Here is a 24,666-nt window from a genome sequence, read left to right as displayed (position 1 = left end):
TCACTTATATAAGACTTTTAAAGTCACTTTGATAGTAGGCTAATATAGTTTATATAGACACTTACATCATGTGTTGACGTCATATCACTTATATAAGACTTTTAAAGTCATTTTGATAGTAGGCTAATATAGTTTATATAGACACATCATGTGTTGACTTCATTATATCACTTATATAAGACTTTTAAAGTCATTTTGATAGTAGGCTAATATAGTTTATATAGACACTTACATCATGTGTTGACGTCATATCACTTATATAACACTTTTAAAGTCATTTTGATAGTAGGCTAATAGCTAATATAGACACATATCATGTGTTGACTTCATTATATCACGTATATAAGACTTTTAAAGTCACTTTGATAGTAGGCTATTATAGCTAAAATAGACACTTATATCACGTGTTGACTTCATTATATCACTTATATAAGACTTTTAAAGTTATTTTGATAGTAGGCTAATATAGACACTTACGTCATGTGTTGACCTTATATCACTTATATAAGACTTTTAAAGTCATTTTGATAGTAGGCTCTTATAGCTAATATAGACACTTATATCATGTGTTGACTTCATTAGATCACTTATATAAGACTTTTAAAGTAATTTTGGTAGTAGGCTAATATAGTTGATATACACACACCATGTGTTGACTTCATCATATCACTTATATAAGACTTTTAAAGTATTTTTGATAGTAGGCTAATATAGTTTATATAGACACTTACATCATGTGTTGACTTCATAATATCACTTATATAAGACTTTTAAAGTCATTTTGATAGTAGGCTATTATGGCTAAAATAGACACTTTTATCATGAGTTGACTTCGTTATTAGACTTATATACGGCTTTTTTTTTTGTGTGGCTCCAGACAGATTTTTTTTTTGTATTTTTGGTCCAATATGGCTCTTTCGACGTTTTGGGTTGCCGACTCCTGGTCCAGGAGGACCGACTGAATTAGGAACCCGTTCTAAAAAAAAACACCGGTTTTCGGTATACATCCCAATAACAACAAAAAAAGTATTTTCCGATAATAAATGTACGTTATTTTCATAAAGAAAGAAAATAAACTGCGGAATGAAAAAAAATAAATGTCATCCAAACTAAAAAAAACATTATCAGTTACTGTTTTTTGGCATAATTAAATGAATTACGACTGAAATTTAAGTCAACAGTGCTTCTGCTGGTGACATCCAAGTAGTACATCAAGTTGCAAGTCATCATCAACGTAAGTGTCAGAATCCTAATGAGCATACAGTTGAATGAAACTTTGCAAAACTTTTCGTCACGTCAAGTACATTTTGTGCTTGCTCGTAATGAAGATATTGACGAAACTGGCTTTGTCCCACAGAAAGTGTTTAATTGTGATAAGAACTGACTTTTTTAGAAAAATATGCCAAAGCACACCAAACAATATCTCACGGTAAACTAGTGTGCCGCGGAACAGTGGTTAAAAAACACAGATGTACACCACAAGGAGGTGTTTTACATTTAGAAAAAAATTATGATTCCTTTAATGCGCCTTATAATCCGGTGCGCCTTATATATGAGAAAAGATGGACAATAGACCATTCATCGGCAGTGCGCCTTATAGTCCGGTGCACCCTATGGTCCGGGAAACACGGTAAATAATTTAAAAAAAAGATAAAAAATAAAACGACTACAACTACGTATTGAAAGTACAGTAAAATGGAGTCCCAACCCCTGCAGGACAAAAAGGGGATGGTCTCGTGGACACGATTACGGCCGCTTTAACCTTTACTTTATCCTCTCAAAAAGGCTTAACCGAAAAGGGCAGACGGACCGTAAAAAGCAAATACGGTGGTTAAAAAGTGGAATAAAAGACACGCCGAGCCAGTGCCGTGCTAACAGTGCTAACATCTCCTGGGGGTGGGGGGTGTATGAAATGATGGCGTCGTCACCTGCACTGCAAAATCTGAAATCTAAGTAAGATCAAAAATCTCAAATAAGGGCGATATTCTCAGGTTGAGTTGGTGACGAACCCCAAGATGCAGAGAAGGCGACAGGAATTGTGCAGGTAAACATGATTTAATTAAACACTAAAACAAGAACAAACCAAAAGGGTACCAACAAAAGGCGCGCACGAGGCGGATAACAAACTTGTCTAAGAACAAAAATTGAGTTGGTGACGAACCCCAAGATGCAGAGAAGGCAACAGGAATTGTGCAGGTAAACATGATTTAATTAAACACTAAAACAAGAACAAACCAAAAGGGTACCAACAAAAGGCGCGCACCAGGCGGATAACAAACTTGTCTAAGAACAAAAACACTTACTGTGACACGACGGAACTATGGCATGAGAAGTAGACAAAGCTACAAGCGACAAGACAATAATCCAGCATCTGACTGGAGGACAAAACAGGTTCAAATAGTGGCTGGCTGATTGACGCCAGGTGTGGCCAGGCACCAATCAGCCACAGCTGAGGGGACACAGCACTCAGGGAGACAAACAGGAAACAGAACCAAAATAAAGAGTGCTGACAGGAACTAAAGACAGGAAACAAAGACAAATGCAGAGGAAAAACTAAGACACAGACCAAACTGTCAGGGACAAACCTGACAGATATTTGCTTATTTTCAGTCTGATAAGATCATTATTCTCACTAAGCAGATTTTATGTTTGTGTTTTACTTGTTTCAAGGGTTTTGGTCCTAAATGATCTCAGTAAGACATTACTGCGTGTTGCTGAGATTTTATGAGCTATATTGAGTAAAGCATGCTTGAAACTAGAATATCAACTGTTGCAAATCTGTGTCATCAACACTCACAAGTATAAAACTACTTTTTTTTTAAAAGTAAGAACTTCTTATTTCAAGCATGAAATAAAAAAATCATGACTTTGACACAAATATGTGTCATAATTAAAACAGACGACAGCCAAATGGACTGCGATTGTGACGCTTGGCTGGCATCGTGGTGCCGGTGGCGCTCTTTGAGGGTGCAGATCGGGCGTGGACACAGCGTAAAGGTAAGAAATACTGGTTTATTAAAACTAAAAACAGACTAAGAACAGAAACAACTTGCACTTGGCACAAAAGGCAAAACAAAGCACTAGCATGGGAGTTAGGAAACACAAACGGCCAAGCACGGAAAACTAGCGAAACCAGAAATAGAAAGCCGAGTCGTCAATTGTGAAACACAAACTGTATGTAACACAAAACTACGAGGAGAGGACGAGTGAACGGAAAAGGCAGGCTTAAATACAGAACGAAATTACCAACAGGTGCGCGTCAGGAAAAAAGTAGCAGGTGGAACTAATATAAAACCATGGAGACAGAACAAACCAGGAAGTGCACAAACAAACTCAAAATCCCGAAGAGTCTATGATCCGGGTAGCGGATCATGACAGCGAAAAGTCAGTGTTCAAATACAAGGAAAAAAAATACATTTTATTTGAAGTAATCAAAATTATCTGCCAATAGAACGAGAAAATTCGGCTTGTCAAAACTTTCCAAAACCAGTAAAATTAGCTCACCTTAATGAACCCCAAAATACCTTCAGATAAGTATATTCTCACTAATAACACTTTTCGTGGTAGAATTTTTTTTTTTACCTTTTTGCTCAATATGTTGAAAAATGTTCTTAAATTAAATGGTAGCTGGGTTATACTTAAATAGAGCTTCTCTACCTTTTTTTTTAAAGGAACTCAAAGCACTTTCACACTAGTTCCACATTCACCCATTCACACACATATTCACACTTGCTCCAGGACCCATCAGGAGCAAGGGTGAAGTGTCTTGCCCAAGGACACAACGGACGTGACGAGGGTGATAGAAGGTGGGGATCGAACCGAGAACCCTCAGGTTGCTGGCACAGCCACTCTCCCAACTGTGCCATGCCGTAAATGCTAGTAAATAAATAATAATAATAATAATAATGATTACGTAAGTAGATGCTAGTGCCATTATCTTGACATAATGATATGCGCTCATGATTTTTTTTTTTTCATGCTTGAAGTAAGAAATGATTACTTTAAAAAAGTCGTTTTATACTTGTGTTGATGACACGGCTTTCAAGTTTCAAGCATGTTTTACTCAATATAGCTCATGGGGCGGCATAGCTCGGTTGGTTAGAGTGGCCGTGCCAGCAACTTGAGGGTTGCAGGTTCGATTCCCGCTTCCGCCATCCTCGTCACTGCCGTTGTGTCCTTGGGCAAGACACTTTACCCACCTGCCACCCACACTGGTTTAAATGTAACTTAGATATTGGGTTTCACTTTTACTGGGTAACACAAGGCTTTGTTACTATAACAATCTACAAGATTAATATAGGTTGCCTCTCTCTCTTCCCTTTCATCTTTCGGTATTCCTTCTTCTTTTTTCCTTTTTTTTCTTTTATTTATTTTTTATTATCTTTCTAGCTCTGTGTTCTTTGATGTTTGCTGTTTCCCTCTTACACACATGTATGAGGGATGTGTACTATGGCTATGAGTTGTTGTTTTGTTTTTTTTCCCTTGGCCTCAGTCTGCACCCCCACTACAGGGCTCAGGCTAAGACCGATTTTTTTTAATCTTATTTTAATCTTCTATTCTTTTCTCCCCCCCTCTCCCCCCCCCATGTTTACCTGTATGTCATCTTTTTTTGTAAGGGGCGCTGGAAGCCGGCAGACCCGTCAGCGATCCTGTTCTGTCTCCCTGTAATGTTTGTCTGATCTTGAATGGGATTGTGCTGAAAATTGTAATTTTCCTTAAGGAACTCTCCTGACGGAATAAATAAAGTACTATCTAGTCATTATGTATACGTATCGTTGCATTTGAACAACTTTATTGTTGATAATAGAGGTAATGTATTGGTTTTGTTCATGATCAATAGCGCTTTTTCTATTTGTATTACTCCAGTTTTAGTGTAAAAATGCTCATTGTCATTACTATATTATTTATTTCACTAACTGCTTATTTGCTATCACTTTTACGATCATATTTGTACATATTATGTATGTGCTGGTGTTGTTCTATTGTTGTTGTTGTTGTTTTTGTCTCCCTGTCTAATCCCCCTCTTATCCCCACAATTTCCCCCTCTGTCTTCCTTTTTTTTTCTTTCTATCCTCTCCTGCTCCGGCCCGGCTGTACCAAATGATAATATAAATACATTTAATAAAGTCACATTCAAATAAGACAACAAGAGAAGTATCTTACACTTCTCTTTTGTAAAGTAAATCTGAACAGCCGATATGGGCATCTACATCAACTATATGATTTGCCTGAGAAGCTGGACAGGACAAAAAAAAATTAAAAAATAAAAATATATATATATATATTGGGTTTCACTATGTAAAGCGCTTTGAGTCACTAGAGAAAAGCGCTATATAAATATAATTCACTTCACTAAAATCTCAGCAACAAGCTGTAATATCTTACTGAGACCATTTAGGACCAAAACCCTTAAAACAAATAAAAAACTGACATCAAATCTGCTTAGTGAGAAGAATTATCTTATCGGACAGAAAATAAGCAAATATCATCCTTATTTGAGATATTTAATCTTACTTAGATTTCAGTTTTTTGCAGTGTAGAACATACATACTTGTGTAGTAGCACAGTACAGCAAACTGACTGTTAATATTTAAACATTTAACATGTGACATCCATCCATTTTCTACCGATTGTCCCTTTTTGGGGGTCGCTGGAGCCTATCTCAGCTGCATTCGGGCGTGAGGCGGGGTACACCCTGGACAAGTCGCCACCTCATCGCAAGGCCAACACAGATAGACAGACAACATTCACACTCACATTCACACACTAGGGACCGTATAGCTCGGTTGGTAGAGCGACCGTGTCAGCAACTTGAGGGTTGCAGGTTCGATTCCCGCTTCCGCCATCCTAGTCACTGCCGTTGTGTCCTTGGGCAAGACACTTTACCCACCTGCTCCCAGTGCCACCCACACTGGTTTAAATGTAACTTAGATATCGGGTTTCACTATGTAAAGCGCTTTGAGTCACTAGAGAAAAGCGCTATATAAATGTAATTCACATTTAGTGTTGCCAATCAACCTATCCCCAGGTGCATGTCTTTGGAGGTGGGAGGAAGCCCACGCAGTCACGGGGAGAACATGCAAACTCCACACAGAAAGGTCCCGACCCCGGTATTGAACCCAGGACTACTCAGGACCTTCGTATTTTGAGGCACATGCACTAACCCCTCTGCCACCGTGCTGCCCATCATGTGATATTTCAAACAATTTTGAACAGAAATAGTTCATGCACATTCAGATGAAATCTTCCAAATTACAATTAAAAAAAGATTTGGTATATATATATATATATATATATATATATATATATATATGTATATAAAACAGATTATAAGATAGTTGGCGATTAATTTAGTCGTCGATTTGTTGGATGTATGCAATGCGCTTACGCTGAGGCTCTTTTTTTCTTTTTTCTTTATTTTTAGTGACATCGGTCCCTATTGAATTGCTAAGGTTTTATTATTACTCTTTATTATACCGCCCCCTCTTTGAGCTGTAATTTGACTCCCTTAACATGCTTCAAAACTCACCAAATTTGACACACACACACATCAGGACTGGCCAAAATTGCGATCCAATCGAAAAACCAAAACCCAAAACTCAAAATTGCGCTTTAGCGCCCCCCCTAGGAAGAAAACACAGACAAAACTGTCTGTAACTTCCAGTAGGAACGTCGTAGCAACATGAAACAAAATCCACTACGTAGGTCTCAGTTAGACCTATATTTCATCCATTGACACCCCCCCGGCTAAAATCAACAGGAAGTTTGCTATTCCCACTCCAATACAAAAGTTGGCAAAACAATGTCGCTTTTTTTCAAACATGATCTCCTCTGAGGCCGTTTGTCGTTTCGGCTTCAAATAAGAACAGAACAGAGATTGAACCCTTCTGATTAAAAGTTGATGAAATAGTTTTAATCACTGCTAGGTTTTTTATTTTATCAGCCTTTAAAGAACCGCTGCGCTGAAAACCATTTCAAAGATGGCCGCCGTGCGCCGACACATTGAGGGAGACAATTTTTTTTCTTTTTCCCCCTACCGTCTGCTGCTGTTGCGCACGCACCAACATTCGTAGGGGAGGGGCTGTGATCGTCTATACCAAGATGGCTGCCAGGTGCCGTAGCTAAGCCGGTAGGTTTTAAAGTTGTCGTTTGCCTGTATATCGTAAACACAACCGTCTGATATCCTTTATTTTGGGTGCTTACATATGGTGCCTGACTGTTGTGGCGTTTTAAGGCCATCTGCACTTTTTAAAATAAGTACAAAAACAGTACAAAAACAGCGCCGACGTCTCATGAGGTGGCAGTGAGCCAGCCAATGATGTGTCATGTGCAGCTCACGTGACCACGCAGTCTCATTTGCTTGGAAACATTGGAAAAATGGCGGAAAACAGTACCGATAGTTCGGCGCAGAAACATCTGCATTGGAGAAAAGTGTGCGACCTAAGTCGTCAAAAGTGTGGCAATACTTCACTTTAAACACTGCAAAGAAGACAGTTTCCTGCAAAATGTGCAGCATGGGCCTCGTGTGGCACGGAAGTACTACATCGCTTCGGGAACACCTGAACAGGAAGCATGTTTTATCCTTGCATGAAAAGAACTCACGGTACGCAACTTTTTCAGTCCGTTGTGTCCGTCTTTGTGTGTTTTTAATATTTTGTTAACGAGTAGATTTTTTTTCATTAAGCACACCAGCAACTGTTGTGTATTAACTTTCAGAGTGTTAGGAACAATTTGGATAGTGTGACGTAAAATGCCCCTAACTTTTGTATTTTTAGGGACCGATGTCCCTTTGGGACAGAGGACCCTATTGAATTCCAAAGGTTTTATTATTATTCTTTATTATTATTCTGCCGCCTCTTTGAGCTGTAATTTGACCCCCTTCATATGCTTCAAAACTCACCATATTTGACACACACATCAGGACCGGCGAGAATTGCAATCTAATCAAAAAACCAAACCCCAAAACTCAAAATTGCGCTCTAGCACCCCCTAGGGAGAAAACACAGACAAAACTGTCGGTAACTTCCAGTAGGAATGTCGGAGAAACATGAAACAAAAACCACTACGTAGGTCTCAGTTAGACCTACATTTCATCCACTGACACCCCCAAGCTAAAATCAACAGGAAGTTTGCTATTCCCACTTCAATACAAAAGTTGGCTAAAAAATGTTGCTTTTATTCAAACATGATATCCTCTGAGGCCGTTTGTCATTTCAGCTTTAAATAAGCACAGAACGGAGATTGAACCCTTCTGATTAAAATTTGATGAAAGAATTTTAATGAGCCCGCAAAGAACCGAAACTAGTGCTGTTGTGGGTACTGCTGTCACAAAATGGCGGCTTGCTGCTCAGACAAAACTGCTCCCAACTCAATGTAGGACTGTCGTACACACATGAAACAAAAACCTCAATATGGGTCTCACTGAGACCTATATTTCATACACTGACCGCCCTCAACTAAAATCAACAGGAAGTTTGCTACTCCCATTTTAATACAACAACTGCATTACATTCACAATGCCTTACAGTCTCAAACTGGCGGCACCAGTGAAGTGAAGTGAATTTTTATTTATATAGCGCTTTTCTCAAGTGACTCAAAGCGCTTTACATAGTGACACCCAATATCTAAGTTCCATTTAAACCAGTGTGGGTGGCACTGGGAGCAGGTGGGTAAAGTGTCTTGCCCAAGGACACAACGGCAGTAACCAGGATGGCACAAGCGGGAATCGAACCTGCAACCCTCAAGTTGCTGACACGGCCACGCTACCAACCGAGCTATGCTATGCTAGGCGTCCTTATAAAATGCCCAAGCCACTTTACAACTGTTATTACTATGAGACTGATGTATAACACATGTGTATACAACTTTTTCTCTGTGCAATAAACCGTCCATCCATCTTCTACCGCCAAAGCGGTCCCGTCCATCGCTGCTTGCAGCTTGAATTTTTTTTTTGTTTTTGAACACTGACTTTTTTGCAGTGTGCACCACACCTCTAAAAAAAAACGCCATTTGGAGCGAGCACCTATGTCAACGGAAGACCTCCGATTAGCCGCACCTTTCTGCTAAAATGAGGTTCAGGGGGAAGCATGTAGGAGTTGTGCATCCTGGAGCGTGTCCAAAATCATTTTAGAAGTACTCCACAAATCAATGCCTGCCCCCATTTTCCAACTACACGTCTTTTAGGACTGAATGCAGAGCTCTAGTTTTTTTTTTTTTGACATCTGGTGTCAATACTGGAGGTTCACTACTTCAAAGCAAACGGCCTGATAGCATTTGGCTCTTCTTGTCAGCGTTCTGCCGTCTATTCGAGGCCGCATTGTGCTGCTCTCCAGATACGTGCTTTCAAGTGAAGGCTCCACATGTCTGAAGAGGCGATGGCATGTCTCGAGCGAAAATAAAACTAGCACGAGGACAAATTGGAAGTGAAGACGGAGGAAAGCGAGGCGAGGTTCCCCCGCCTGTTTGTCCACTCTTGAAAAAGAATCTTTGGAATTTGATCCATAAAAAGCCAGCCGAAAATGTTGAGCCATCGTTTTTCCTGGATTTTTTATTTTTTTTTTGTATTTGCATTGTTCGAGGTGACTGTTTTGATTAATAACCGGCGGGAGGAGCGATCGCTTTTTTTTTTGTGTTCGCTTCATGGAGGTTGAGAGCATCTTTTAGGGCATTTTCAAACCTAGTACCCTTCAAACAGGGGTCCCCAAACTTTTTGACCCGGGGGCCGTATTGGGTTAAAAAAATTGACCGCTATATATATATATATATATATGTGTTAATATATATATATATATATATATATATATATATAGAGTGGGGCAAAAAAGTATTTAGTCAGCCACCGATTGTGCAAGTTCTCCCACTTAAAATGATGACAGAGGTCTGTAATTTTCATCATAGGTACACTTCAACTGTGAGAGACAGAATGTGAAAAGAAAATCCAGGAATTCACATTGTAGGAATTTTAAAGAATTTATTTGTAAATTATGGTGGAAAATAAGTATTTGGTCAACCATTCAAAGCTCTCACTGATGGAAGGAGGTTTTGGCTCAAAATCTCACGATACATGGCCCCATTCATTCTTTCCTTAACACGGATCAATCGTCCTGTCCCCTTAGCAGACAAACAGCCCCAAAGCATGATGTTCCCACCCCCATGCTTCACAGTAGGTTTGGTGTTCTTGGGATGCAACTCAGTATTCTTCTTCTTCCAAACACGACGAGTTCGGCCGAATTCGCGGGCTGAATTTTGGACGCTAGCGGGCCGTATCTGCCTAGGAGACCCAGTAACAAGTGGTAGAAAATGGATAGAAGGATGGGCGAAAAAGGACAGATTACATTTTTTTTATGAATACCATTTTTTTTTTCCCTAGTCGGGGGTTACACCCGGGAACAGATTTTGGACGCTGGCGGGCCTTATCTGCCTAGGAGACCCAGTAACAAGCGGTAGAAAATAAATTAATGGATGGGCAAAAAGGAAAGATAAAAAAAATATATATACTGTATATATATATATATATATATATATATATATATATATATATATATATATATATATATATATATTTTTTTTTTTTACTTGGTACTACCCGCGGCCTGGATTTTGTATTCTGGTGTGCCGTATCTGCCTAGGAGACCCAGTAACAAGCGGTAGAAAATAAATTAATGGATGGGCAAAAAGGAAAGATAGAAAAAATATATATACTGTATATATATATATATATATATATATATATATTTTTTTTTACTTGGTACTACCCGCGGCCTGGATTTTGTATTCTGGTGTGCCGTATCTGCCTAGGAGACCCAGTAACAAGCGGTAGAAAATAAATTGATGGATGGGCAAAAAGGAAAGATTAAAAAAATATAAAAAAATATACTGTCTATATATATATATATATATATGTTTTTTTTTATACTTGGTACTACCCGCGGCCTGGATTTTGTATTCTGGTGTGCCTTATCTGCCTAGGAGACCAAGTAACAAGCGGTAGAAAATAAATTGTAGGATTGGTAAAAAAGAACAGATAAAAACAAAAAACAATAAAAAACATATATATATATATTTTTTTACTGGGTACTACCCGCGAGCCGGATTTTGGACGCTGGCAGGCCGTATCTGGCCCGCGGGCCATAGTTTGGGGACCCTTGCCTTAAAACGATACCGCTACCAACTGAGTTAATGGTAAATGGGTTATACTTGTATAGCGCTTTTCTACCTTCAAGGTACTCAAAGCCCTTTGACACTATTTCCACATTCACCCATTCACACACACCTTAAGTCTGAATAAATCCTTTTAAGGCCCAAGCTGTTTTTTTTACATCAGGGGTCTCAGACACGCGGCCCGTGAGACGTTATTTTGCGGCCCCTACCTTAATATGAAAGTTTAATCTTAGTGCGGCCCGCAATTTTTATATGAAAGGCGCTTGACAGCGTTGTTATTTGGCTCCAAAATGGCTCTTTCATCGTTCTGGGTTGCCTACCCCTGCGTCAGTGGAAAAGCGGCAAAAGAGTGAACGCGACCGAGATGTTGCCGTGGAGACGAGGGTTTTTCTTAGGTTCCTGGCTGCAGTCAAAACGCGACACCTGTCTGTCAGTAATAACAGTCGTGTTTGGAGGAAGAAGAATACTGAGTTGCATCCCAAGAACACCATACCTACTGTGAAGCATGGGGGTGGGAACATCATGCTTTGGGGCTGTTTTTCTGCTAAGGGGACAGGACGATTGATCCGTGTTAAGGAAAGAATGAATGGGGCCATGTATCGTGAGATTTTGAGCCAAAAGTGAGAGCTTTGAATGGTTGACCAAATACTTATTTTCCACCATAATTTACAAATAAAGTTTTTAAAATTCCTACATTCTGTCTCTCACAGTTGAAGTGTACCTATGATGAAAATTACAGACCTCTGTCATCATTTTAAGTGGGAGAACTTGCACAATCGGTGGCTGACTAAATACTTTTTTGCCCCCACTGTATCTATCGTGACATGACCTCAAAATATCGAGATATCGACCAGCTCTACTCCCAAGTTTGCCTGGAAATCAGCTTGGCAGTTTCAAATGAGAAAATAAAACGGCCTACCGGTGGTTGCGACAGTGTCGTCCTTGCCCTGGGTGAACACCACCATCCTGGGCCTGGTCGGGTTCTCCTTGTGCAGGTCTTGGGTCTTCCTCGCGATCTCGCCGATGTCGTCCGTCTGCAAATATATAGTGAATTTAGTGAATTATATTTATATAGCGCTTTTCTCTAGCGACTCAAAGCGCTTTACATAGTGAAACCCAATATCGAAGTTCCATTTAAACCAGTGTGGGTGGCACTGGGAGCAGGTGGGTAAAGTGTCTTGCCCAAGGACACAACGGCAGTGACTAGGATGGCCAAAGCGGGAAACGAACCTGGAACCATCAAGTTGCTGGCACGGCCGCTCTACCAAACGAGCTATACCGAGCTATAATAAAGCTACAAAAACACTCATATCTCTCAGCCAGTTTGCTTGTCGCAATAGAGGTCTTTCTCTGAGGCAGGTCCTGAGGTGTCGGGATGTGACCACCTGTGATCTGAGCCTTCTCCGTTGGGGCTGATGGCAAGTGTTTATTCTTCATTTTGGCCTTGGCCATGTCGTAATAATCGCCAGAATCAAAATACTTTAGCCCTTTCTGAAGTCGTTTTCTCAGAAAATCTGAACCTCCCGGTCTAGCTCCAAGATTGGGATGCATGACCTTTATCTTGGCTTCTTCTGCTTTCTCTGTACTGATAACTTGTGTGGAGTTCCCCAGGGTTGTGTGGAGTTCCCCAGGGTTCGGTCCTTGGCCCTGTACTCTTCAGCATCTACATGCTGCCGCTGGGTGACGTCATACGCAAATACGGTATTAGCTTTCACTGTTATGCTGATGACACCCAACTCTACATGCCCCTAAAGCTGACCAACACGCCGGACTGTAGTCAGTTGGAAGCGTGTCTTAATGAAATTAAACAATGGATGTCCGCTAACTTTCTGCAACTTAACGCCCAAAAAACGGAAATGCTGATTATCGGTCCTGCTAGACACCGAACTCTATTTAATAATACAACTTTAACATTTGACAACCAAATAATAAAACAAGGTGACTCTGTAAAAAATCTGGGTATTATCTTCGACCCAACTCTCTCCTTTGAGTCACACATTAAAAGCGTTACTAAAACGGCCTTCTTTCATCTCCGTAATATCGCTAAAATTCGCTCCATTTTGTCCACTAAAGACGCCGAGATCATTATCCATGCGTTTGTTACGTCTCGTCTCGATTACTGTAACATATTATTTTCGGGTCTCCCTATGTCTAGCATTAAAAGATTACAGTTGGTACAAAATGCGGCTGCTAGACTTTTGACAAGAACAAGAAAGTTTGATCACATTACGCCTGTACTGGCTCACCTGCACTGGCTTCCTGTGCACTTAAGATGTGACTTTAAGGTTTTACTACTTACGTATAAAATACTACACGGTCTAGCTCCAGCCTATCTTGTCGATTGTATTGTACCGTATGTCCCGGCAAGAAATCTGCGTTCAAAAGACTCCGGCTTATTAGTGATTCCTAGAGCCCAAAAAAAGTCTGCGGGCTATAGAGCGTTTTCCGTTCGGGCTCCAGTACTCTGGAATGCCCTCCTGGTAACAGTTCGAGATGCTACCTCAGTAGAAGCATTTAAGTCTCACCTTAAAACTCATCTGTATACTCTAGCCTTTAAATAGACCTCCTTTTTAGACCAGTTGATCTGCTGCTTCTTTTCTTTCTCCTATGTCCCCCCCTCCCTTGTGGAGGGGGTCCGGTCCGATGACCATGGATGAAGTACTGGCTGTCCAGAGTCGAGACCCAGGATGGACCGCTCGCCTGTATCGGTTGGGGACATGTCTACGCTGCTGATCCGCCTCCGCTTGAGATGGTTTCCTGTGGACGGGACTCTCGCTGCTGTCTTGGATCCGCTTTGAACTGAACTCTCGCGGCTGTGTTGGAGCCACTATGGATTGAACTTTCACAGTATCATGTTACACCCGCTCGACATCCATTGCTTTCGGTCCCCTAGAGGGGGGGGGGTTGCCCACATCTGAGGTCCTCTCCAAGGTTTCTCATAGTCAGCATTGTCACTGGCGTCCCACTGGATGTGAATTCTCCCTGCCCACTGGGTGTGAGTTTTCCTTGCCCTTTTGTGGGTTCTTCCGAGGATGTTGTAGTCGTAATGATTTGTGCAGTCCTTTGAGACATTTGTGATTTGGGGCTATATAAATAAACATTGATTGATTGATTGAACTTTGTCATCCATTTCCCGCTCTTCTTCCATAGTCATGGCTCCTTCGGCCAACTCTGACATTTTCGAACTTAAAATGTGGCCTGTTGCAGAGAAAGGAGAAGGTCCTACCTGCACCAGGGGTGCGGGATCATGGATGAATATAAGCAAGCCGGGGGGATGCAAGCAGATCGATAAGAGGCTCCACGACGCTTCCCTGGGAGGAAAATGATGGGCCATGTCGCGTTCCCTAAGTGGGGTGGAAATAAGTGCGTGAAGATTGCCCGGCCAACTCTCCGGAGTGCTCGCCTTTGATCAGACGCGGCTGTCGGTGCCGCTTTATTATTAACTCATCACGACGTACGGCGCTGCTACGGGCCGCCCGGCGGCGGGGTGAGCAACCCGCGATTGAGGTTGCACTGGAATCAAGAGCAAATATCGCGGTCAAGGCGAGTAATCAAACAAGATAGACGCCGCAGAACTAACTCAATGAGCTTTTTACACCTCTAAACGCTTTCCAAATGTGCTTTAATCAGCCCTGAGAGGTCCGCTGAGAACCGGGGCTGAGGGGGGGGGAAAAAAAAAATGGGTGTAACACTCTAAGTAAGTGCTAATGGTGAGGTTAATGCAGAGGCTGTTAGCGAGCCACGCTGCTAGGAGCAAGGGGGGTGTGGGGTGTGGGGGGGGGGGGGGGGGGCAATTTGTCACCGTGACTGTGGATAGAACCACAAGCACTCCTCCAGACACTGAGTGCAAAACCACACCAGGCTCCAGCACATTGTCGCCCTTGGGTTTTATGTTCGCCGACATAAAAAAAGGTGCTCCACTCAGGTTTAAGGTGCTGTGAGGCTCCGGGGGCGCACACCAAACAAGGCCAACAGGCATTTAAAGTCCACCTGTAGCTTTTTTTTTTTGGTGGGGAAAAAAAAAGCACATTTGGAAAGTATTTACATTGTTTCACTTTTCCCACATTTTGTTTTGTTCAATCAATCAATCAATGTTTACTTATATAGCCCTAAATCACTGGTGTCTCAAAGGGCTGCACAAACCACTAAGACATCCTCTGTAGGCCCACATAAGGGCAAGGAAAACTCACACCCAGTGGGACGTCGGTGACAATGATGACTATGAGAACCTTGGAGAGGAGGAAAGCAATGGATGTCGAGCGGGTCTAACATGATACTGTGAAAGTTCAATCCATAATGGATCCAACACAGTCGCGAGAGTCCAGTCCAAAGCGGATCCAACACAGCAGCGAGAGTCCCGTTCACAGCGGAGCCAGCAGGAAACCATCCCAAGCGGAGGCGGATCAGCAGCGCAGAGATGTCCCCAGCCGATACACAGGCGAGCAGTACATGGCCACCGGATCGGATCGGACCAGACCCCCTCCACAAGGGAGAGTGGGACATAGGAGAAAAAGAAAAGAAACGGCAGATCAACTGGTCTAAAAAGGGAGTCTATTTAAAGGCTAGAGTATACAAATGAGTTTTAAGGTGAGACCTAAATGCTTCTAATGTACCACTGTTGTGGTAAGAACTACAAAATATAAACCTTTGGTGTCGACCAAGCGGGATACATTGTTGTCGTCTACACCCAAACACTTGTAGTTTCTGGTGAGTTGAGTCATTTGAACATATTCCTCAGCAGGGTGAATTTTCAAAAAGGATCTTTATTTTAGTCTGCAGTGGCAACATGTTTCCATTTTGTTAAAGACTAACTCCGAAATGGAATAAACACATATTGTTCCTCTAGATCAGGGGTGCCCACACTTTTTCTGCAGGCGAGCTACTTTTCAATTGACCAACTCGAGGGCATCTACCTCATTTATATATATCATTTATATTTATTTATTTATGAAAGAGACATTTTTGTAAACAAGTTAAATGTGTTTAATGATAATACAAGCATGTGTAACACATATAGATGTCTTTCTTTCACAAAGACAAGAATATAAGTTGGTGTATTACCTGATTCTGATGACTTGCATTGATTGGAATCAGACAGTAATGATGATAACGCCCACATTTTCAAATGGAGGAGAAAAAAAGTTGTCCTTTCTGTACAATACCACATGAAAGTGGTTGGTTTTTGGCATCTAATTCATCCAGCTTCCATACACTTTACAAGAAAAACATTGGCGGCAAATTCCGTAGCTTGCTTGATTGACATTCACGGCACCCGAGGGTCTTGTGAGATGACGCTGGCTGCTGCCAGTTCATTATTATGAAAAAATGACAGAGAGGAAGGCGAGAAACACTTTTTATTTCAGCAGACTCTCACGCCGTCCCTTCCGTCAAAACTCTAAAGGCCGACTGCACATTTCCTATCTTCACAATAAAAGCCCTGCTTCATGCTGCCTGCGCTAACTAAATACAGAGTCTCGGAAAGCTGGCGTGCACAAGTGATGTGCACGCCAGCTTTCTGAGGGATCGCTTGTGCACGCCAGTTTTCCGAGACTCTGTATTTAGTTAGCGCAGGCAGCATGAAGCAGGGCTTTTATTGTGAAGATAGGAAATGTGCAGTCGGCCTTTAGAGTTTTGACGGAAGGTACGGCGCGAGAGTCTGTTGAAATAAAAAGTGTTTCTTGCCTTCCTCTCGGTCATATTTTCATAATAATGATCTTGCAGCAGCCAGCGTCATCTCACAAGACCCTCCGGTACCGTGAATGTCATTTAAGTGACGTCTTGGTGAAGATTGATGATCACTAATTTTTAGGTCTATTTTTTTTAAAAGCCTGGCTGGAGATGGACTGACACACCCCCCGCGGTCGACTGGTAGCTCGCGATCGACGTAATGGGCACCCCTGCTCTAGGCATAATACCCCATAATGACAATGTGTATAGTTTGTATTTTATTTTTTGCAAATTTATTGAAAAGAAACAACAAAATAAAATGTACACATTTTTTTGTCCTCACAATTCTACAGACAATACTCCAGAATGACAATGTGAAATGTTTTTATTTTTATTTTTTGCAAATTTATTAAAAATAAAAAAATAAAACCAATGTACATGTACACATTTTTGTCCGCAAAATTCTACAATGTGAAAAGTATATTTTCTCAGTTCGAACATTAAATATCTTGTCTTTCCAGTCTATTGAACTGAATTTGAGTTGAAAAGGATTTGCAAATCATTGTATTCTGTTTTTATTTACCATTTACACAACGTGCCAACTTCACTGTTTTTTTGGTTTTGTAAATAAAAACTACAATATATTAAAGAGGAACATTATCACAATTTCAGAAGGGTTAAAACCAATAAAAATCAGTTCCCAGTGGCTTATTTTGTTTTTCTAAGTTTTGAATTTTTTTTTACCCATCATGGAATATCCCGAAAAAAGGCTTTAAAGTGCCTTATTTTCGATATCTTTAAATCCATTGTCCATTTTTCTGTGACGCCATTTAGTGATGCCAACATGGCGGATAGCACAGCAACGCTGCTGCCCACTGCTCCCCTCACTTCCCAGGGGGTGATCAAGAGGATGGGTCAAATGCAGAGGACAAATTTTCACGATACCTAGTGTGTGTGTGACAATCTTTGGTAATTTAACTTTAACTTTACAGTTGGTCGCTACATCTGCAAGTGCAAGTTAAAACTCTACTATGCAAAGCGAAAGTCATTTATCAACAACATCCAGAAATGCCGCCGGCTTCGCTGGGCCTGAACTCATCTAAGATGGACTGAAGCAAAGTAGAAAAGTATTCTCTGGTCTGACGAGTCCACATTTCAAATTGTTTTTGGAAACAGTGGACGTCGTGTCCTCCGGACCAAAGAGGACAAAAACCATCCGGACTGTTACAGGTGCAAAATTCAAAATCCAGCATCTGTGATGGTATGGGGGTGTATTGGTGGCCAAGGCATGGGTAACTTACACTTCTGTGAAAGCACCATTAATGCTGAAAGGTATATACTATGCAAAGCCAAAGCCATGTATCAACAACACCCAGAAACGCCGCCGGCTTCGCTGGGCCCGAGCTCAGAAAAATTAAGTTTCTCAGTTCGAACATTAAATATCTTGTCTTTGCAGTCTATTCAATTGAATATGAGTTGAAAAGAATTTGCAAATCATTGTATTTTGTTTTTATTTACCATTTACAAATGTGTAAGCAAATTTCACCTGTGTGTGTGTGACAATCATTGGACCGCCAAAGCCATGTATCAACAACACCCAGAAACGCCGCCGGCTTTGCTGGGCCCGAGCTCAGGAAAATTAAGTTACTCAGTTCGAACATTAAATATCTTGTCTTTCCAGTCTATTGAACTGAATATGAGTTGAAAAGGATTTGCAAATCATTGTATTCTGTTTTTATTTACCATTTACACAACGTGCCAACTTCACTGTTTTTTGGTTTTGTAAATAAAAACTACAATATATTAAAGAGGAACATTATAACAATTTCAGAAGGGTTAAAACCAATAAAAATCAGTTCCCAGTGGCTTATTTTGTTCTTCTAAGTTTTGAATTTTTTTTTACCCATCATGGAATATCCCGAAAAAAGGCTTTAAAGTGCCTTATTTTCGATATCTTTAAATCCATTGTCCATTTTCCTGTGACGTCATTTAGTGATGCCAACATGGCGGATAGCACAGCAAGATATAGCGACATTAGCTTGGATTCAGACTCGGATTTCAGCGGCCTAAGCGATTCAACAGATTAAGCATGTATTGAAACGGATGGTTGGAGTATGGAGGCAGATAGCGAAAACGAAATTGAAGAAGAAACTGAAGCTATTGAGCGAATAGCTATTGAAGCTATTCGGCGATCGACTTCTAACCAACGATTGAGTGTCGCAGGGTATCCATACATCTCTGTGCCATGTCTGTCGTAGCATCGCCGGTAAAATGTGCAGGAGCAACTTAAATCCGTCGATTGGTAAGTGTTTGTTTGGCATTAATTGCGGGTGGAGTGAAATGCTGGATGCAAATATAACTACAGATGTACATACAGCTAGCCTAAATAGCATGTTAGCATCGATTAGCTGGCAGTCATGCCGCGACCAAATATGTCTGATTAGCACATAAGTCAATAACATCAACAAAACTCCCCTTTGTGATTTTGTTGACTTTATTGTTGGAAATGCATCTGCTTTGAGTGTCGCAGGGTATCCACACATCTCTGTGCCATGTCTGTCGTAGGATCGCCGGTAAAATGTGCAGACGATGGACTTTCGGATCTTTTGACACTGGAGCGGCTTAAATCCGTCGATTGGTAAGTGTTTGTTTGGCATTAATGTGGGTGGAGGGAAAGTGGGTGTTTAATTCGCCAAAATTCACCAATTTAGAGTTAGGAAATCGGTTAAAAAAATATATGGTCCTTTTTCTGCAACATCAAGGTATATATTGACGCTTACATAGGTCTGGTGATAATGTTCCCCTTTAACAGTGATACAATCATGGCATTATGGCTAATATAAACAATACACCTTTCTTTGTCCAGGATATTCCTGCATTATTAGACATGTTGACCTGGTGATGTCAGAGCACCAATGATGAACAATTTTCCAGATCAATAACACATTTTCATGGGACTAAAGAACAATAATAATGCAATTTAGAAGTGTTGCAGTAAATGTCAAAGAACAAGCCCTCACACTATTGCCCTTTGTGTGTTGTCTGTTTTTTTTTTTGTTTTTTTTACTCCCACGAGCCTCCATCAGTCCTTCACCTGTCCCCCCCGTCTCCCCCTCCTCCTCCTCCTCTTTCCTCCTCCAAAGTGCCATCAGAGCATTCCTATTCCGGTCACGTTGATCACAGCGTTAGCGATGCCGGATGACAATTATTCACACGTCGAAAGAGAGATCAGATACGAGAAAAAATAAAATAAAATTGTTTGACACGTTAAGAGAGTGTGATGTCTAAAAATGATTTTAATTTGCTTATTAGGGGGCCTCTGGTGTGTGTTTTAAAAATGATATATGCAAGGGTGGCAAGACGTGAAGCATCAGGGGGATAACAAGGAGGCAACCTGATGAGCTAAAGGCTCCAAAAGGACGTGTCGGCTTCCCGAGAGGCTTTTCAAAATTCAATAAATAACATCTGTAGGCGATGTCGGCTGCACACCCGGCAAGAGTGCGTCATAACACACACACACACACACACACACACAGAAAGAGTGAAAAAGAGTGAGGGAGAGAGACGGCGCTGAACAAAGAAACCATGACGACTGCCAGGTTGCCATGGCAACTGCATCCAGGCCCGCAGAGTATAATAGCACATCAATCACTGTCCGAAAAAGAACTTCATTATCAGCAAAAAAAAAAATAAAATAAGAAAGATGCGTTTGTAGCAGGAGAGGCTAACTCACCTCAAAGCCCAGCTTTTTGCCGAACGCCGCCGCCTCCTGCAATAAAAAAAAAAACATCAGTTAATGATAAAGTGGCGAAGCACCTGAGGCATGCAGGTGGTATCGCCCCGATAGCAACATATTTCATCACACGGTGTATAAATAGTGCTAAGAGGCGAGGTCATTGAGTGTAATGTGTGACTCATTTGCTCGTCAGAGCGCTATGGAATCATTTCCCTTCCCTGTAGACGTCAAAGGGAACATAAATTGTCCGTTCCAGAGTCAAGCTGCGGCCATGTTAAGCAGGAAATATTTTCAGTAAATATTATTGAAGTGCCTTAGGCATGCAGAAAGAGGTGTAATCCCAATAGGACTGAGTCAGTTTCAGTATATTGACAAGTGTATTGATTTTTATGTGCGGTTTTCACATAAATACCATAAATTATTATAAAATAATAATTGCACTATTTAGAATTTAATTTGACAATAATAATAACTTAAGCCCTTGTTTAATATTTTTTCAAATTTATTTTTTTGAACATGTAATATCCATCCATCCATTTTCTACCGCTTATTCCCTTTCGGGGACACGGGGGGCGCTGGCGCCTATCTCAGCTACAATCGGGCGGAAGGCGGAGTACACCCTGGACAAGTCGCCACCTCATCGCAGGGCCAACACAGATAGACAGACAATACTCACACTCACATTCACACACTAGGGCCATGAACATGTAATATTTAAATACAATCTCTGTCAAATTTTTATTTTTACCTTTTCCAAATACATATCTTTTTAATTTGTGCAATTTTCTTTTAACTCCAGGGCGTCAGGACTGGGACTTGGGTCAGGGTTGTTTTCCCGAGGTGCAAAGCGATCGGAGTGGACGCGGTGTGAAGGTAAAGACATGATTTAATTTTAACTAAAAAAAACAGGAACAAACAAAAAGTGCTCACAAGGAGGTACAAAAACTTGGCAGTGAAAACAAAAACTTGCACCATGGCATAAATAACGAAAAGCTTACTTGGAACGGAATGAGAACGGGACATGATGAATCATTGGCATGAATCATTACAAGGTGCGTAGCAGGTGATAGATGGTGGATGTTGCCAGGACGAACAACAGAAACAGACCGGCTTAAATAACATTGACATGATCAGTAAAAACAGGTGTGCGACATCAGGACAGGTGAAAACTAATGGGTAGTCATGGTAACAAACAAACGAAGTGCAAAAACAGGAACTGAGTGTCCAAAAAACAAAACATGATCACACAGACATGACACAGGGGAGCAGACCCAACAAGGCCAACAGGCATTTAGAGTTTACCTGTAGCTTTTTTTGGTGGAAAAAAAAGAAAAAAAAGGGGCATCAAACAAGGTCATTCAACGACACTGTATCAGTTCCACTTTTTTCTACATATTCTTCAAAATTCTAAACACAATAATGACAATGTGAAATGTTTATTTTTGCAAATTCATTAAAAGTATCAATCAATCAATGTTTATTTATATAGCCCTAAATCACAAATGTCTCAAAGGACTGTACAAACCACTACGACTACGACATCCTCGGAAAAACCCACATAAGGGCAAGGAAAACTCACACCCAGTGGGACGCCAGTGACAATGATGACTATGAGAACCTTGGAGAGGACCTCATATGTGGGCGACCCCCCTCCCTAGGAAACCGAAAGCAATGGATGTCGAGCGGGTCTAACATGATACTGTGAAAGTTCAATCCATAGTGGCTCCAACACAGCCGCGAGAGTTCAGTTCAAAGCGGGTCCAAGACAGCAGCCAGAGTCCCGTCCACAGGAAACCATCCCAAGCGGAGTCGGATCAGCAGCGTAGAGATGTCCCCAACCGATACACAGGCGAGCAGTCCATCCTGGGTCCCGATTCTGAACAGCCAGTACTTCATCCATGGTTATCGGACCGGACTCCCTCCACAAGGGAGGGGGGGACAGAGGAGAAAAAGAAAAGAAGCGGCAGATCAACTGGTCTAAAAAGGAGGTCTATTTAAAGGCTAGAGTATACAAATGAGTTTTAAGGTGAGACTTAAATGCTTCTACTGAGGTAGCATCTCGAACTGTTACCGGGAGGGCATTCCAGAGTACTGGAGCCCGAACGGAAAACGCTCTATAGCCCGCAGACTTTTTTTGGGCTTTGGGAATCACTAATAAGCCGGAGTCCTTTGAACCCAGATTTCTTGCCGGGACATATGGTACAATACAATCGGCAAGATAGGATGGAGCTAGACCGTGTAGTATTTTATACGTAAGTAGTAAAACCTTAAAGTCACATCTTAAGTGCACAGGAAGCCAGTGCAGGTGAGCCAGTACAGGTGTAATGTGATCAAACTTTCTTGTTCTTGTCAAAAGTCTAGCAGCCGCATTTTGTACCAACTGTAATCTTTTAATGCTAGACAAATAATACGTTACAGTAATCGAGACGAGACGTAACAAACGCATGGCTAATGATCTCAGCAAAAATATGGCAATATGGCGAAATGATCAAGTATGACACATAGAATGGACCTGCTATCCCCGTCTAAATAAGAACATCTCATTTCAGTAGGCCTTTAACTTCAAAGTGTATTCTATCCCCCTCGCCTCCACTCACGGAGGCAAACAGAGTGGATGCCTGAGAAGAGGGTTCACTCCATTTCTTTCAATTCGCTATGGATAGTTCAAACAATTGTGGGCACATTTTGTTAAACATTTCAGAAAAATGGGAAACATAATTTGATTTAGGGGATGATCCGGTTCACAGCCTGGATTTAATTATCATTATTATCCATCCATCCATCCATTTTCTACTGCTTATTCCCTTTCGGGGTCGCGGGGGGCGCTGGCGCCTATCTCAGCTACAATCGGGCGGAAGGCGGGGTACACCCTGGACAAGTCGCCACCTCATCGCAGGGCCAACACAGATAGACAGACAACATTCACACTCACATTCACACACTAGGGCCAATTTAGTGTTGCCAATCAACATTTTTTTTTACTATTGGCCGGGTGGAGGCCTGTGCTCTTCAAGTACTTTTATAGTTTTTGATACATCGAAAATGAATCAAAAATAAAAACACGAACATCAAGCAGCTCAAGCAGACAGTTTGTAAAATATGTCAAATGTATTTTCGATTGATTGTCTATTGTATCTTATTTGGGGTGGGGTGGGGTGGGGGGCTGTCTTGGGGGAGGTAAACATGGTGGCGCTCAAAGAGAAGGGGAGGAAATGACACAGAACAATAAGGTTAGTGCTCCCGGGAGGACAGTCTCAAAAGTAATATGTCAATCCATTGCCACACACACACATACATACGCACACACACACACACACACACACACACACACTTTCGAAGAAGTCAATAAATCGCTACAGTCAGTTTGATAAAGAGCAAAGGTCAGAGGTCGTCTTCTCCTCTCCGCCTTTTACTTCTTTTAAATCGAATTTGTCAGTATCGCATGAGCTTTTTTTTTTTTTTTTGAAACTCTCGCCTCTACTGCATGTAATGAAAGGGCCGGTGCTGCGGGGGCGCTGTCGAGCCTTGACTGCACAAAGAATAAGAAGCAGAAACAAATGAAAATATAAACAAAAATAAAAGTCAGTTAAAATTAGGGATGGGCGATATATTGATATTAAAAGCGTTACTAAAACGGCCTTCTTTCATCTCCGTAATATCGCTAAAATTCGCTCCATTCTGTCCACTAAAGACGCCGAGATCATTATCCATGCGTTTGTTACGTCTCGCCTCGATTACTGTAACGTATTATTTTCGGGTCTCCCCATGTCTAGCATTAAAAGATTACAGTTGGTACAAAATGCGGCTGCTAGACTTTTGACAAGAACAAGAAAGTTTGATCACATTACACCTGTACTGGCTCACCTGCACTGGCTTCCTGTGCACTTAAGATGTGACTTTAAGGTTTTACTACTTACGTATAAAATACTACACGGTCTAGCTCCATCCTATCTTGCCGATTGTATTGTACCATATGTCCCGGCAAGAAATCTGCCTTCAAAGGACTCCGGCTTATTAGTGATTCCCAAAGCCCAAAAAAAGTCTGCGGGCTATAGAGCTTTTTCATTTCGGGCTCCAGTACTCTGGAATTCCCTCCCGGTAAC

The 24,666-nt window shown here is 41.3% G+C and overlaps 1 protein-coding gene across 2 annotated transcripts in view; it reads right to left on the bottom strand.

The window, feature by feature from the left end:
• Positions 1-24,666, bottom strand: part of LOC133558385 (adenosine kinase-like) — a 409,076-nt gene that overhangs the window by 50,826 nt on the left and 333,584 nt on the right. For both annotated transcript variants that reach the window (XM_061909732.1, XM_061909733.1), the window contains exons 8-9: positions 20,561-20,596; positions 12,080-12,194 (exon numbers count right to left, since the gene is read on the bottom strand). In XM_061909732.1, coding sequence (XP_061765716.1) covers positions 12,080-12,194; positions 20,561-20,596 — 151 coding nt within the window. The remainder of the gene's footprint in view (positions 1-12,079; positions 12,195-20,560; positions 20,597-24,666) is intronic.

This window comes from Nerophis ophidion, linkage group LG08 (assembly GCF_033978795.1).
Source record: "Nerophis ophidion isolate RoL-2023_Sa linkage group LG08, RoL_Noph_v1.0, whole genome shotgun sequence".
Lineage (NCBI taxonomy): Eukaryota > Metazoa > Chordata > Actinopteri > Syngnathiformes > Syngnathidae > Nerophis > Nerophis ophidion.
This window is presented reverse-complemented; position numbering and strand designations above follow the sequence as displayed.